Source organism: Poecilia mexicana, unplaced genomic scaffold (assembly GCF_051168715.1).
Source record: "Poecilia mexicana isolate PSO_F unplaced genomic scaffold, ASM5116871v1 scaffold_14, whole genome shotgun sequence".
Taxonomy (NCBI): Eukaryota; Metazoa; Chordata; class Actinopteri; order Cyprinodontiformes; family Poeciliidae; genus Poecilia; species Poecilia mexicana.
In genome coordinates, this window is record NW_028263383.1 from 20577773 (window position 1) to 20591792 (window position 14020).

A 14020-nucleotide genomic window follows, 5' to 3' on the forward strand; every position below is an offset into this window, starting at 1 on the left:
TCAAAACGTTTCCGCCTTTACTGAAAGTAGTCAAATAAGGAAACGAATATATGAAACATGGTCTAAAAACAAACAGAAAAATATATATATTTTTGAAGTACATTAAATTGAGCACATGCGACATAATGTGAAACATAAATTTCAAGATTTCTTTTTTTAATACATGTAAAATGGACTCCAGAGACGTTAGTTTGTGAAAACATACACGGCAAAGTTCGTTTTAAATGTGAACGTATTCATCAAAGACTTGGGTAAAATAAGTGAAGAAATGAATGGAAATAAATAAATATATAGTTTAATATATAAATATATAAACAAACAAACAAATTAAGAAATATATAAATTAATATAAAAATCAATTAAATAAACAAATAAATTAAAAAATAAATAAATTGGTTATTGTCATAAAATTATTTCATGTTTCGAAATCAAAGTAAAGCTGCTTCATATTGGAAATATCAGCTCAATGCATGACAAGAAATTCTTGCATTTAAAGAAAAATGCCAATATTAGTCATTCTGCTAATAACTTGTAAGAAGAAACTGTAATAAGAACTAAATATTTTGAGGAAACATCTGTTATGTATGAAAAGAAATAAAAAAAGAAAAAAAGAACTCCGCCATCCTTTAGCACCTATCTACAAGCCATGTGGATGGCCCGCAAAATTCTGTGCGCGATGAATCACAAAACTCTCCGAATTAAAACGTCAATGACAAAAACAAAAAGCAACGAATCAAACTTATGCCTGTATACATGTAAACCTGTTGCTAGTGAGGCAGATGTTTTGGTCCCTGTGTTCTGGTGCCGTGATATTCTGGCACCATGTTCTTCCAAACCTCTCCAAACTCTCCTCCCATTTCCTCCATTGGTTGCCTCTTTCTCACGCTCACATCCAGCTCATATAAACCTGGGGCCTCACACCTTCAGCTGGGTCAAATTTCTCCTGCAGGTCACTGCGTCCTCTTCGGGAAAAGAGGTTTCATCGGGACGGCGGCGCATCGCTGACGTTTCATCCCTGGAATACTTTTTAAAGCTGAGCTTTTTAAGAATCTTGGACCATGTGAAATAAATCGAGTCTCTGTTGTTTTAAGCTTGTAAATGAATTTAGGAGAGTCCTCGACTAAATTTCGAATGAGTTCTGCTCGCTGGTGATCCCCGAGCAGAGACGGTTTAGGGGGGGGAGGTGAACGAGCACATTTTCTTCCCGGCACAGCATGAACCTCATCGGGGGCTACCAGCATCACCACCACCACCACCTGATGCACGAACCTTTCCCGTTCGTCCAGCGGTGCCACCAGGACGCGCCGTACTTCCAGAGCTGGGTGGTGAACCACGGGGAGGTGCCCGCGGATTTCCAGATCCAGGCGCCCTACACGCCGTCCGCGGAGCTGGGCGCGCATGGAGCTGCGCACGACGGCCGGCTCGAGGGGCTCCAGCCGGGGATGGGAAAGAGGAGGGCGTCCGGGCCGAAGAAGGAGCGCCGCAGGACGGAGAGCATCAACACGGCTTTCGCGGAGCTCCGGGAGTGTATTCCCAACGTTCCCGCAGACACCAAACTGTCCAAAATCAAAACTCTGCGCCTGGCGACCAGTTACATCGCGTATCTGATGGACGTGCTGGCCAAAGACTCCGGCGAGACGGAGGGCTTTAAGGCCGAGATTAAGAAATTTGAAACGCGGGATTTGAAAAGGAAACGAGAGCTGGTGAGTTATATTTGCTGGAGCCTCCTGGATTGTCATGAGTTTGGAAATTATTCCCAATCCGAAGCATTTTCCCCCCGTAATTCGGTGACTTATTTACGCAGCCTGTAAGTCTGAGTCAGAGTGAAAACATCTGTAGGCCTGGAAATGTTTACAGAGCGCTCTGACTAAACTGGAAAATCTCCTGAAATACGAAGCATTTTTTGCGTTCAAAGTTTTTTGTCTGTGATTTTAACTGTTAGAAATTACGCAGAAAAATTCCGAATAACATAAAGAAACTATGAGACACTGAATTAATTTATCTAAATTAAGAACGTTAGGAAGTCATTTCAAAAGCTATACTTTTAAATACTTAAAATTTAAGGGAACATAAAAAACATATGTACAGTGTATTTTAAACCTGTCAAAGTAATTTTTATCACTTATGACCATACTAATAAAATAAATAAATAAATAAATAAAAAATCTTAATCTCATTGTTCGACTCCATCAGTGACATTCTTATTTTAAACAAATTCCTAAAAATGATGAGCCGGATCAACATCAGAGTTCTTCATAAATATTTACTTCTACTGATTCACGTTTAACTAAATAAAACCTGAATAACCACAAATAAACTGTACAGCTTGTAAGCTTTGCTTTATTTTACATAACACATAAATGTTATGGCTGCAAACTATCTTGACAGAACCTGATTAGATATTGTTTGAAGTTGCTATTATTAGTCAGACTGTGACATTATTAATGGGACTGGGATGAGGAAAGCTTCATTTGCATTATTTAGAACCAGATGAGCTGCATCAACTGTAAACAGGAAAATACTGAACGTGCAAACAAAACTGAACATATGCAACTTTCAAACACACAGCTGGAAGGAGCACACAGGTTAAGAGCAGCTGAAGTACACTGATAAAACAAAATGCTATAAATTTGGTCTCACTGTTTATATCTATTTTATTTTGGTAAATTTAACTCATTTAATTCAGACGTTATGTCAGTTAACTGATTAAAACTAACTCATTTTAAACATCTACTTACTCCAAATTAACTAAAATACTTACATTCTCACAAATATTCTGTTTTCTTCATCTTATATCTATTGAAACAACTAGTAAAACATCATACGTGATGATCAAAACTACAATGTCATTCATAGTAACAACTCTCTCAGAGCCAGGAGGTTCAGATTTAGTTTTGGCGCAGCTGCTAAAGCTGTTGAAGCTGGATAGAAACTTAAACAACAAAGAAACTTTCTCAACCACTAACTCAAAGACTGCTCTTAATATTTTTTATTCAGTAGATTTATTTGTTAAAGCCCATATAAACCTGGCATCTTTCTGTTCTCAGAAGTTATTGATGTTAACACGCAACAGATACAGTTGACTTGTTAAAGGACCAACATCTTCAGTGAAATTCTAATCTAATATTTGAGTAGGATTTATTACAAAAATTTAATTAAGCTGAGTATTTTATCACTATTGAAAAATTAATATATATTATGAAATATTTATCACACCCCAAAAATCCTATTCATATTGTAGCTGAATATAAATTACATTGTCCATATCAAACTCCACATATATGGATATTCAGATATAAAGCATCTTTTAGCATCTAACTGGCCAATATATACATCAGGTCTGGTTCAGGCCAATTATGATGATCTGCATAACATTATTGGCTCCGCCCACTTTTTCATTAGTGACATATTTAATTACTTACAAACGTAGTAAATAATTCGTGTGTTTGGTCATTTTTAAATACCTGACGACACATTTAAGTAATTATTTTATGAATGAATGAATGAATGAATGAATGAATGAATGAATGAATGAATGAATGAATGAATGAATTAATGAATTAATTGTGTTCATTATCATTCTGCAATTGCACAACAAATTCAAAAGTGTTATTAATCAATGTGTTATACTTAAAACTTTAAAAGACAAACTAAACAAGTCAATGTTAATGGTTTATTCAATTGTGGCACTTTCAGAACTCCATAATCTTTAGCAGTGACAATGTGCTTTTAGCCCATTGGTTGAATCCAGATTTAGCCAAAACAAAGCATCTAAAGCCTGGTTAGCCCATTTAACCAACCCCAGCCATCTTTCAACCACATTAAGGGATCAAATGACGTCTTTATTTCGGTATCTTTCAACTTGTTTATACAAAAACAAAATTTTCCTCAGTTAGAGTCCAGTGTATTTTATAATCATTCGTCCTATAAAAATGTTTACGTCTTTATGAGTGTACATTTAGACGGAAAACAACTTTATCTTATCCATTTCTATAAAAAAAAACGGGTGTTAAGAATTTAATCCACTTAATAGTAATGAAAATAAACATGGTTTAAATTTAATTAAATTTTATCGAAATTTAAGAAAAAACAGACGCTGAAGTCTGGGTTTGGTTTGATCATTTGATAAACTCCAATAATTTTACGAATCCAGGAACGTTTTTTTTTACGTTATTTAGATAGAAAGTGGCATAGAATTTTCAGTGCGAATTTAGCAAACATTTAATCAGGGAGCAGAGTCCAGATATATGTTCAAAATTCAAGTCTATGGTTTTCCGTGGCCCATGGATTCGGCCCAAAGTGGGCCTGAGCTGATGCTGGAAGTCACTGAAACTTTCAGACAGAGAGCTAGTATTCTTTTCTCTATAGTCCAAATGACTTTACATTGATCCCAGAGAAAGTTCTGCTCTAAAATGAGTCAGCCGCTGCTGCAGTTGGAGCTGCTGATGTTGATGACGTTGATGTGGATGATGATGGCGCTGTTTTCCCCCCACAGACCGACGGCCTGCAGGAGACTTTTGGAGGCGAAAAGAAGGTGAAGGGCCGGACCGGGTGGCCGCAGCAGGTCTGGGCCCTGGAGCTCAACCAGTGACCTCCTCAGAAAACACACACACACACACACACACACACACACTCTCTGACTAAGGCCGAACACACCGCTGTGCATGCGCAGTGATGCGCTATAAAAGGGAGAAAATCAAAGGGCAACGCGGAAAGAAGGAGCTGCGGGAACGCTGCTCATTACTGTGTTCCCCACAATAATAATAATAATATGATAGAGATATTTGTGGTATTTCTGCTTTTTAACTGTTTCTCTTTAGGTCTTCACGTCAAAGCAGATGTTGCCAAAAACATTTGTGTCCGTGTTCTCTGGCTTTCCATGTTTTTTGTCACTTCCCATCAGAGCAAAGAGTGCGCAAAGCTTTAAGTTTTTTTTTTATGTCTGTCGATTATTGTAATAATAACAAGGTAAGAAATGCAGTACATTTGAGACTTTTTTTTTTCACTGATTCGTAATCTTTACTGTTGAAAATGTTTAACCAATCACAAACTGTTTTCATCGTTTAAGAGACTTAATGTTTGAGTGCCGCTTTTCTTTACTCGCACCTGTAAATTACAGCAATCAGAAAGCGGCTTCGCAGCAACTTCTTACTGATCAGGATTATTTAATTTCTAATTTAACCTGAACTTAATTTAAATTCTGAGTTCCGTTTTGACTTGACGGCACTAAAACTACATCACGTTGTAGTTTTATTCTGACTCTGAATCCGCGGTCATAACCAAGCGCTCTCCACCGGTGTAAACTCTGCAGACTCTTGTTGTTGAATTAATTGAATCTACCTCAGTACTTTAAATGTCACTGTCCAGCGGGAGGAGAGGAGAGAAACCAACCGAGAGTGAGACACTAACATTAACGCAGCTTTTCACTCCCGACATGTAAAACGGTCAATGTAAAGAAAAAAAAAAAAAAAGAAAAAAAAAGTGGAATAAAATGTTTATTATTGTGCGCAATGTTAATGGAAATGTGTGTTAGATGTGAAGGTATATTTGATTCCATAAATAAATGGATTATTTCATGACATTATATTTGGAATTCCAGCGGTTTTGTTCATAAGCGTCAGATTTTACGGTAACAAAATTAGATGATTTATGTGCACTCATTAGTTCTTTCAAAGGCTAGAAACTATATGACCAGAACTCGCATGATAATTCGAGCATTTTTTTTTCTTAAGGAGATGCAAAAATGAAAATTCCATGTTTTTGTTGTTGCAATTCTCACTTCTGTAATCTCCACCGGTAGAAAAAAAAAAAAAAACTACCACACTGGCAATTTATTCAGCACTTTGATCAATTTATTTTTGGTTTTTATATCTCTCAGATGTTTGTCTCAGAAAGCACTATAAAATAACTGAAAAGATTTAATGTATTTTAAAGCGTTTTGGATGTTTAGTTATATATTTATTTCACAGAAAATAAACTCAAGTATTTACTGAGAAAGTTTCCAAACACCTAAAAAGCTAAAAATAAATCATTTTATTTGAGGGACCAACAGTGACCCCAAATGGTGGTTTTATGTCTCTGAAACTTTCCAGATTTTTTTCCTCTTTCTTTTTTTTTTTTTTTTTTACTTTTTTCAAGAGGTTGTGACGAGTCTGTATCCTAGCAGCTCTGGGAAACTCTCTCTGCTGCCTTATTTTGAATACAATACGAGATAGTTTTCTCTAAAGGCAAAAAGATATTCATCTACTTCCCACCCTCTGAAGCCAGGTGTTTCTGCCAGACACTGAGACGATTCTGAAAGTTTATATCTATGAAAGGAAATCATTTCTGTCATCCGTCCCCTCATGCTTCCTCAGGATAAGGGATTACATTGAAGTGAATCTCATTGTTAGGAGCTGCACTTTTTTTTGGAATAAATTGAACTCTATTGATCTGACTCTGATAGGTGTTGGGTTTGAATTCAAACTTCTGTTTCACTGTAAACTTCAGAAAGATAACTTTTGAAGGGATCTGAAACTTCGATTTTCATAACTTGGCAGTTTTTCCAAGTACAAAAACAAACCTCTTCATGTGATTTTAAATTTATTCATTGTAGTTTCTCTCCAGACCTTTAAATATATTTTTTTAAAAGCATACGAGTCATTTTCAATAATCAAGTCAAAATTGAATGTAAGGAATAATGTTTATATTATTCAGACCTTTTTTGGTTTGATCAAATGTCTTAAACTGTCATATCACATGTAATACAGGTCAACTGATCTACAAATAATATATAGTTAAATATAAGATGTGTCCAAACTTAGGAACTGTGGCGACCCCTAAAGAGAAAAACTGAAAGAAAAAGAAGTCCAAATTCAGGGGCAGCATCTACTTGGCTGACATAGGTCGGGTCCTTCGTTGACCCAGAAAACCAGAAGTGACCAACTATGAAATTGGATGGCTTAGCCATTACATTTTTATTTCCTACCCTTCCCTCTTTCAATTGCTAAACACAAACTGGTAAAACTGGAGCTCAAAATATTGCTTGTAATTTTTGTACCGCCATTTAATATATTTAGATTTAAAACTATTATCCGTCTTCTGGTTCATCCGCTATCATTATAAGAACTAAAGTCTCCTGTTCGACCCACAATGAAACTTGATATGATGGTTTAAGGATGCATCAGACTCATCTCTCATATTCAGTGAAAAGAATGAATTAAAGTCGGCCGCATTCGGTGAAGGCGTCATCGAATCTGGAGAGCCGACGGTCACATCGATGTGATATGCGACACTCGAAGGATGCAGACCCTGAATTTGACCGATACTGTGATGAGCAGTGCTTCTAAATGACTAAGGTTTTACAAAAACAACATAAACATGTAACTGTGAAGTACGCAGACAAGAAATGAGTTGTTCATTGGCCTTAAATAGGGCATGGACTGGTATGAAAGGTAACACTAGCTGGGTAATTAGTTTAGTCTGTGGGTGTTGTAGCCTCTCAACTGTAATTTTCAAACACTCAAGGTAATTTAGAGTGTTTTTCATGACTGAAAATTATTTGAAAACTGTCAAAGCAATGTTTTATTTATTTTTTTTTAATTATATAAAACTCTAAAAGCCTTTCAGCTGAGTGGCAGTGTGCAGTAATAGGTGCAGGAAGGTTCATCCATTTTCTTTGTTTGGTATCTCAGTTGTTGAGTTTTTAAAACCACAGGAGTGGAACAACCACCTGCTAAAGCCTTAGAATCTCCTGAAAAAACCCTAAAATCTCTTCTGCCTGTACAATACATTTATTAATAATATTAAGAGCAGTACGCAGCCATACTTAAATATGTTTTCTTCTGTTTTCGTTCTAATACAACAGTCAGTATAATGAGGCATGACCTGTTTGTTAATAAAGACGGATGTTATCTACATGACACTAAGAAACCTACAAGCAAAAAAAAAAAAAAAGGTACAACAGACTGGAAAACAAAATAAAGCAAAGAAAAATGCAACAGAAATCGTAAAGTGAGTTCAGTCCACAAGAACAGCTGGAGGACGACGGTTCTGAGGAATATGAAGGCTTCAGCCGGCCTGCTTTCCCTTTCTGTAAACCAAACCAGATCAGAAGGAAACTGCTCGTTTCACATTATTATTTCAGATGGAAATGAAATGTGAAGACTTTAAGAATTTCAGTAAGTCTGATATGGAGGAATGGCATCAAGACAAACATTTCCCAGTAATCAATTCTTACAAACTGGGAGAAAAAGTCTTCCTGTTATTCTTCTGTTCTGAAGTATAAAAGCCTTCGATTTCCGATTTTACCCCAGTGGAGGTTTCAGTTCATTGTTAAATATGCAGGTATCTTCAAACAACACGTAGAGTAAAAGCAGAACTAAAAAGAAAATTGAACAGAAATAAATCAGTGTGTACCCACAAAACAACGTTCTACTGAGGAAAAAAGGCTCAAAGCGCTGCACCGTTCCTCACCATCCAGTCACATTCCATCTGAAAACAGGCCAACAGAACTGGTTTCAGGTTTTTAAATTTCATTTTACACATTATTATCGATGATGTGATTAGATTTGACCTGGAAAGTGAACCTGAGCCTGTGTCCTTTTTCAAACATTTCATTTGTTTCAACCCCTTCCCCTCCAGCCTCCTCCTCCTGAATGTGTTAACAGTCTATTCACCAGCTAAAAACGAAAAAAATAATAACCAACAAAGTGTTTTTTGTTTCTCCATTTTTTTAAACTCTTAAGGCAGCAATATTGTACATGTCATTCAGCTGAGTTATTTCAAATCATATGCTGTATTTTTCTTTTTTTTTTACAGTATTACAACGTAAATCTCCGCAGTGAGCCTTGCTTCTCCACAGGCCTTATGGAGAGGTCAGTGACGGCGAGAAAGCAAACTCGTCCTTCCTCCACGTCTCCTCCAGTTCTGTTTAACGTCCTGAGAGGACGGCAAAGGTTCTGGTCCGACAGTGGGAAGGGGACGGAGGCGGAGCTGCTGCAGATAGTGGTGTCCAGGTTTGGTGTGGAGCTGTTGCTGGGGTTACGGCAGAGGGAAGCTTAGTCCAGCGGTTTGCCTCCGTCAGCTTTCTGGTCCAGGCGGCTCTTGCTGCTCTTCACCATGTAGATGAAGTAGGTGAGCGTCTCCTTCTCGTTCACAGGTATATTCCTGAAGTGACGACTCACGGTCTGAGGAGAAACAGAAAAAAGTTAAAAATGAATAAAAAGGTGGTCATTCGAGGTGAAGTTGCCGAGCTAAACCACTGCTGGACCCGGAGTTGGCTTTTAATGGAGAAATATAACAAGCTGGGTCACATCACATCATCTCAACTCGGGGTGGGCCATACAAACTAACAAGATGAAGATTAAAACAAATGTATTTTAGGTAATAAACTGTTTAGCCGGACAGTGACTGGAAAGCACAGCATTTGTGGTGTCACCATCAAATATTGTCTTAAAAAAACACCTGATCTGAAATTAGCTTCTTAAAGTCATATTTATAAATATGACATATACATCACTTTTATTACAACTGATGGTGGTAACTGACAGTCAGTTATTGTCCTGACAGTCAGGAAAATACATGATACTGTCCCTTTAAAAAAGTGATTTATACCACTATCTGCACAGTAACTCCACTTAATCATATTTTAAAATGTATTCATTTTTATTGGTACGCTAATGGAAACAAAACTAGAGACAATAGTGAGAAGAACATTTGTGATCAAACTGTCAGTTTTTTTTGCTTTTTTTTTAACATCAATAGCATATTTATCATGAAAAAGATAAATAAAGATTCTTATCACGGTTAGAGATTTATCACAATAAATGATAGATGTCCATCTGTTCCGGTAAATACTTAATCCTCTCCTTTGCCTTATTAAATTTCTGCTAAGGATGCAAAGTGAAGAGACCTTATTTGACTTTATTATTACACCTCTAAGCAGCTTTGGAGACTTCTTCTGGACCCAGCAAATAGTTTGTGGGTAAACAATTTTCAGCGCTCAAAACGGGAAGTATTTAGTAAAAGGCTGATGAACCATTTCTCTCTATTATGTCCCAGTTAAAAATCATCTCAATATCCCAATTGTTTATTAATTAACCAAAAGAGTTTGTTAGCATGGATCCATGTCTATGCTCAAACACTGTAGTGACAACACATCTGACAACAACAGTCGTAAACTATTTACAAAGAAATAAAACCTCATGAAATATCTCAAGTTACAAAATGTTCAAATGTTTTGGTAAAAAAAAATGTTCAAAAATGTTTTGTTTTTTTGTTTCCCATAAACTGAAAGCAACTGTGTGAGAACCTCGTTTGGGCGTGACTAAAATGATGGCTAAAACCATTTCAAACACATTTTATACGCATCTCGTAAATATCGTCAACCTGAAAATAAAACTGCTTTTTTTTTTAAATTGTCTATGGTGTATTATGAAATAGTTTTAGGAAAGTGTGAATTTCCACATCACTAACAGACAAAGAAACATATAGAGCACCCCCTGTTGAACTATGTGGGAAATTACTTCAAATGGCTCACCTGTCCAAAATAAATGAAGGCCTGTTTTCTAACAATAACAAACTGAAACTGACACCAAGTTTTGAACCCAGTGGAAAATTGATATAAAGTAGTTGGAGGTGTTAATGAAGTTCCAACTGAGTTTGAGCACAGCATGCTCTTTTTTTTCTTTTAATCAACAGCAAGACAAAACCTTTATCATGCATGACAAAACTCAAAAACACAACAAGACACATTTAAGACAAACTGAAGGATCTGACCATCTGTAAGAGTATGCAACTGAATATAGAAGCTGATGCGTAACTTGCTATTGATAGAACGCTGTGTGTGTGCGCGGGCGTTTACCTCTGCCAGCTGGGCCTTGTTGAGGCCGGGTCTGGTCTGCAGCTTGTAGTGTCGCTTGTAGCGTCTCAGCGTGTTCACCTGCAGCTGGAACAGATCCACCTGAACACACCAACACAGTGATGAGACCGTTTTACGTCAAGAAGCAGAAGACGGCCTTCTGATCTGTTCTTTGACCAATGGCAACTTTGAGGAAGTGAACAACTGGTTTTACAATTAAAACATGTAGGAAAGCTGTGTGAAGAAAATCCCCATGACTTCAGGTTTTTTGGTCGTGCAGCTGTGAAACCAACTCGAATCATCACCTTCCCACCACCTTGTGGTTTGAGGTGTTTGGTTGCCACCTGACATGATGCTGTGAATTGCTACTGAACATCTCTATGCTGGTCTCGTCTGTCCAAAGAAATGTGTCAGATAAAACTTTGCAAATCTAAATCTTGCTGGATCTCCTCCAACCCTTCCAAACAAGTCGCTCTTGTTCAACCTTTTCCTGTCACGTTTTGAACTTTTACATGCTGAGATGTGTAGTTCCTGGGCTGGAGCTCTTTGGTTTTTTTTGGAGTTTCCCTGAGCATCACACACGCTGACTTTGGACTGAATTTTCAAGGAAAATTCTAGAAATAAATTACGTGCTTTATTTACATTGTATGTGAGTATATATTATAATCTCCTTTGACTCAAAAATATTTTGTTATTGCAATTCATTGAGCAGGTTTTCCTTGTGTTTTGTGGACTTAAATTCTGCAGTTTCTCTCTGAAACTAGAGTTTATTTTTAAAGCACTGAATAATAAAACTGTTATTCAGAGCATCTGAATGTTTCCATTATTTCAGATCATATGCATAATGGTAACTACCTGGTGCCCCACAGATATGCATTGAATTAAATTTTACAATATTATCTAATTTACTTTTGAAGCAACATTTACACATGTCAGCTGGTGTGAGAACGTTTACTAGTTCCAGCAGTCCACTTTAACCCAGCTTACCTCAGGCACTTCCACATCATGGTCAGGGGATTCCCCTCCATCATCACTCGTCTTCCTCTTTCTCTTGTTGCGGACGCTCTGGATGAAGTTCTTGTGAAAATCACAGATGTAGAGATGCCGCACCTGGAAGGTAGGAAAACAACTTCAGGTCAACCATTGGAAATGAAAGCATATTTCTGCCATGATTATGGTATCATGCTATAGCAAATATTTTAAAAAGCTGTGATTTTGAGAACACTGAAGTTCCTAGAAAGAGTCACTTTTTCAGCTGTTTGGAAATATTTTTATTCACAAAAAATATTACTCTAATATTAGGCTAACTGTTTTAACACAATGGGTTGACACCTGTTGTATAGCTGACAGCAGGAAAATATGTTAGCAAATAAACCACCTAATTGATCGACTTATTACTCTATTAATAAGACAAGAAAAAGGTATATTTTGATCAATAAACATTTTTATGTATGTCAAAGCTGATGTTTAAAATCCAGATGAAATACTTATATTGAATCATTCTAGCGTGAAGAAATGGCTCTTCCTGATCAATAAATAAAAGCAACAATATTACACTAGTGTTTGAGGAAATACAGTGAGACTGTGAAAGTAAGGCGTTTTAGTTGAAAGTTAGGATTTTGTAAGAATCTCATCCCATATCGTGCCTAGTGTAGGGTTAAAAAGTTAGTTTGCAAAGTTACTCATGTTTGTGTTTTGTAGTACCAACATGGTGTTTTATTCTGTCATAAACTTATTGAACATTTCTTAGAAGTAAACAGTTTCCTGCTTTGAACATGATAAGAGCTATTGTTTTACCCGATATTGCAACTGTCTGTCAGTTGTGATCTAACTTGATTCATTAGTTGTTCAGTATCACGAAGAATATTCTTTAACAAATTCCCCTATGGTTGATCAGTTGTTTTTACCGATGTATTTTCGTCGGCGAAAAACGACAAAATTTGGCCCTGCATCTTTAGAAAAGCTTACTAACCACAATAAAAAATAAAAAATAAAAAAATTAGCATAGGGGGTGTGTTAGAAAAAAGTGACACCGCTGGAAGATGATGCGGGCCGACAGTGCTGTCCTACATAACGCCTGACGGTTAAAGTCGCAGTCAACATGCGGGACTCCGTAAACACCAGCAGCACATCGACAACAGCTGAGGACTTCGAGTCCCAAACTTCTTTTTAACGAAAATTTCAGTAAACATTCAGAAAAAAAAGTGATCTTACACTCTTGTCGATGTCCAGCTTCAGCTTCTTCTGCGATATGCTCTTCTGAATTCTCTTGCTGAAGGAGGCGTTTCCAGCCGAGCGGCCGCAGCGCTCCCCGTCCTCGATCAGACAGCAGCTCTGGCCGTAAAACGGTGGAGCCGGCGGGCCGTCGTGGCTGTCCTCTTCTGTGCTGAACCCATTCATTCTGCACGTTTGCGGTGAAATTCAAGTCCAAGTAATAAATATTCACCAGAACAACGTTTGTATCCGACTACACGTCGTGCTGTTATTTTTTTGTTTGTTTGTTTGTTTTTATACAAGGCGACCAGACAGTTGGCTAGCCAAGTAGCTAACTCGGCTTAGCGGCTAATCCCGCAGCTAACAGCCTTCGTCGTCTGTGACTCTGACCGACTCGAACTGAGATGCATCCGGGTTAAAAACATTCCACTCATCGGATTCACGGGAGTTAAAACAAACCGCGGCTAGGGCTGTTTAGCTACGGTGCTAACCGGCGGAAGAAGGTGGAAGAGCCGCCGCTGAGGCTGGATGGAATTCCTTCGGTGAGAACCACCGCACTCTGTCCCTGCAGTCGCCCGTTACTCTGTCGTCAACGACCTCATCTGATTTCTTCACTAAGTAGCGACAACTGGTCACCACAATCAAAGCAACTTTAACGGAATTCTAACAGTTGACACCTCCAAAACTGCGACACTCTTTTAGAACTGCTCGGTACAATGGAACATGCTCCGTCCGTGTGGCGGAAGTTCTTGCCCTGGACGGTGATTGGCCAACTTTTTCCTGAAGGCGGGCTTAATTTACAAAATCTATATTCTTATTTGATGTAGCAAACATCAGTTTTCAACCGTTTTCTACTATGAAAAGGCGTTGAATATGGCGTTAGAAACAGTTAGATCAGATGGCCTTTTAATTACGCAGCAGCACACATAGGAAATTAAATATTTACGGTACTAAGTTTCACAGTTA

At 37.6% G+C, this 14020-nt stretch overlaps 2 protein-coding genes across 2 annotated transcripts; one reads left to right on the forward strand and one right to left on the reverse strand.

Moving 5' to 3' along the window:
• The first annotated feature begins 265 nt into the window (after positions 1–265).
• LOC106926496 (heart- and neural crest derivatives-expressed protein 1) lies at positions 266–5584 on the forward strand. Its single transcript, XM_015001466.2, has 2 exons — positions 266–1703; positions 4496–5584. Exons 1-2 carry the CDS (start codon positions 1215–1217, stop codon positions 4589–4591), a joined length of 585 nt encoding a protein of 194 aa, XP_014856952.1. The 5' UTR covers positions 266–1214; the 3' UTR covers positions 4592–5584.
• A 2169-nt stretch (positions 5585–7753) lies between these two features.
• On the reverse strand, positions 7754–13785 carry sap30l (sap30-like). The gene is made up of 4 exons (XM_015001470.2): positions 13055–13785; positions 11828–11950; positions 10844–10942; positions 7754–9167 (listed from the first exon to the last, which is right to left on the reverse strand). Exons 1-4 carry the CDS (start codon positions 13238–13240, stop codon positions 9039–9041), a joined length of 537 nt encoding a protein of 178 aa, XP_014856956.1. The 5' UTR covers positions 13241–13785; the 3' UTR covers positions 7754–9038.
• Between the last annotated feature and the right edge of the window lie 235 nt (positions 13786–14020).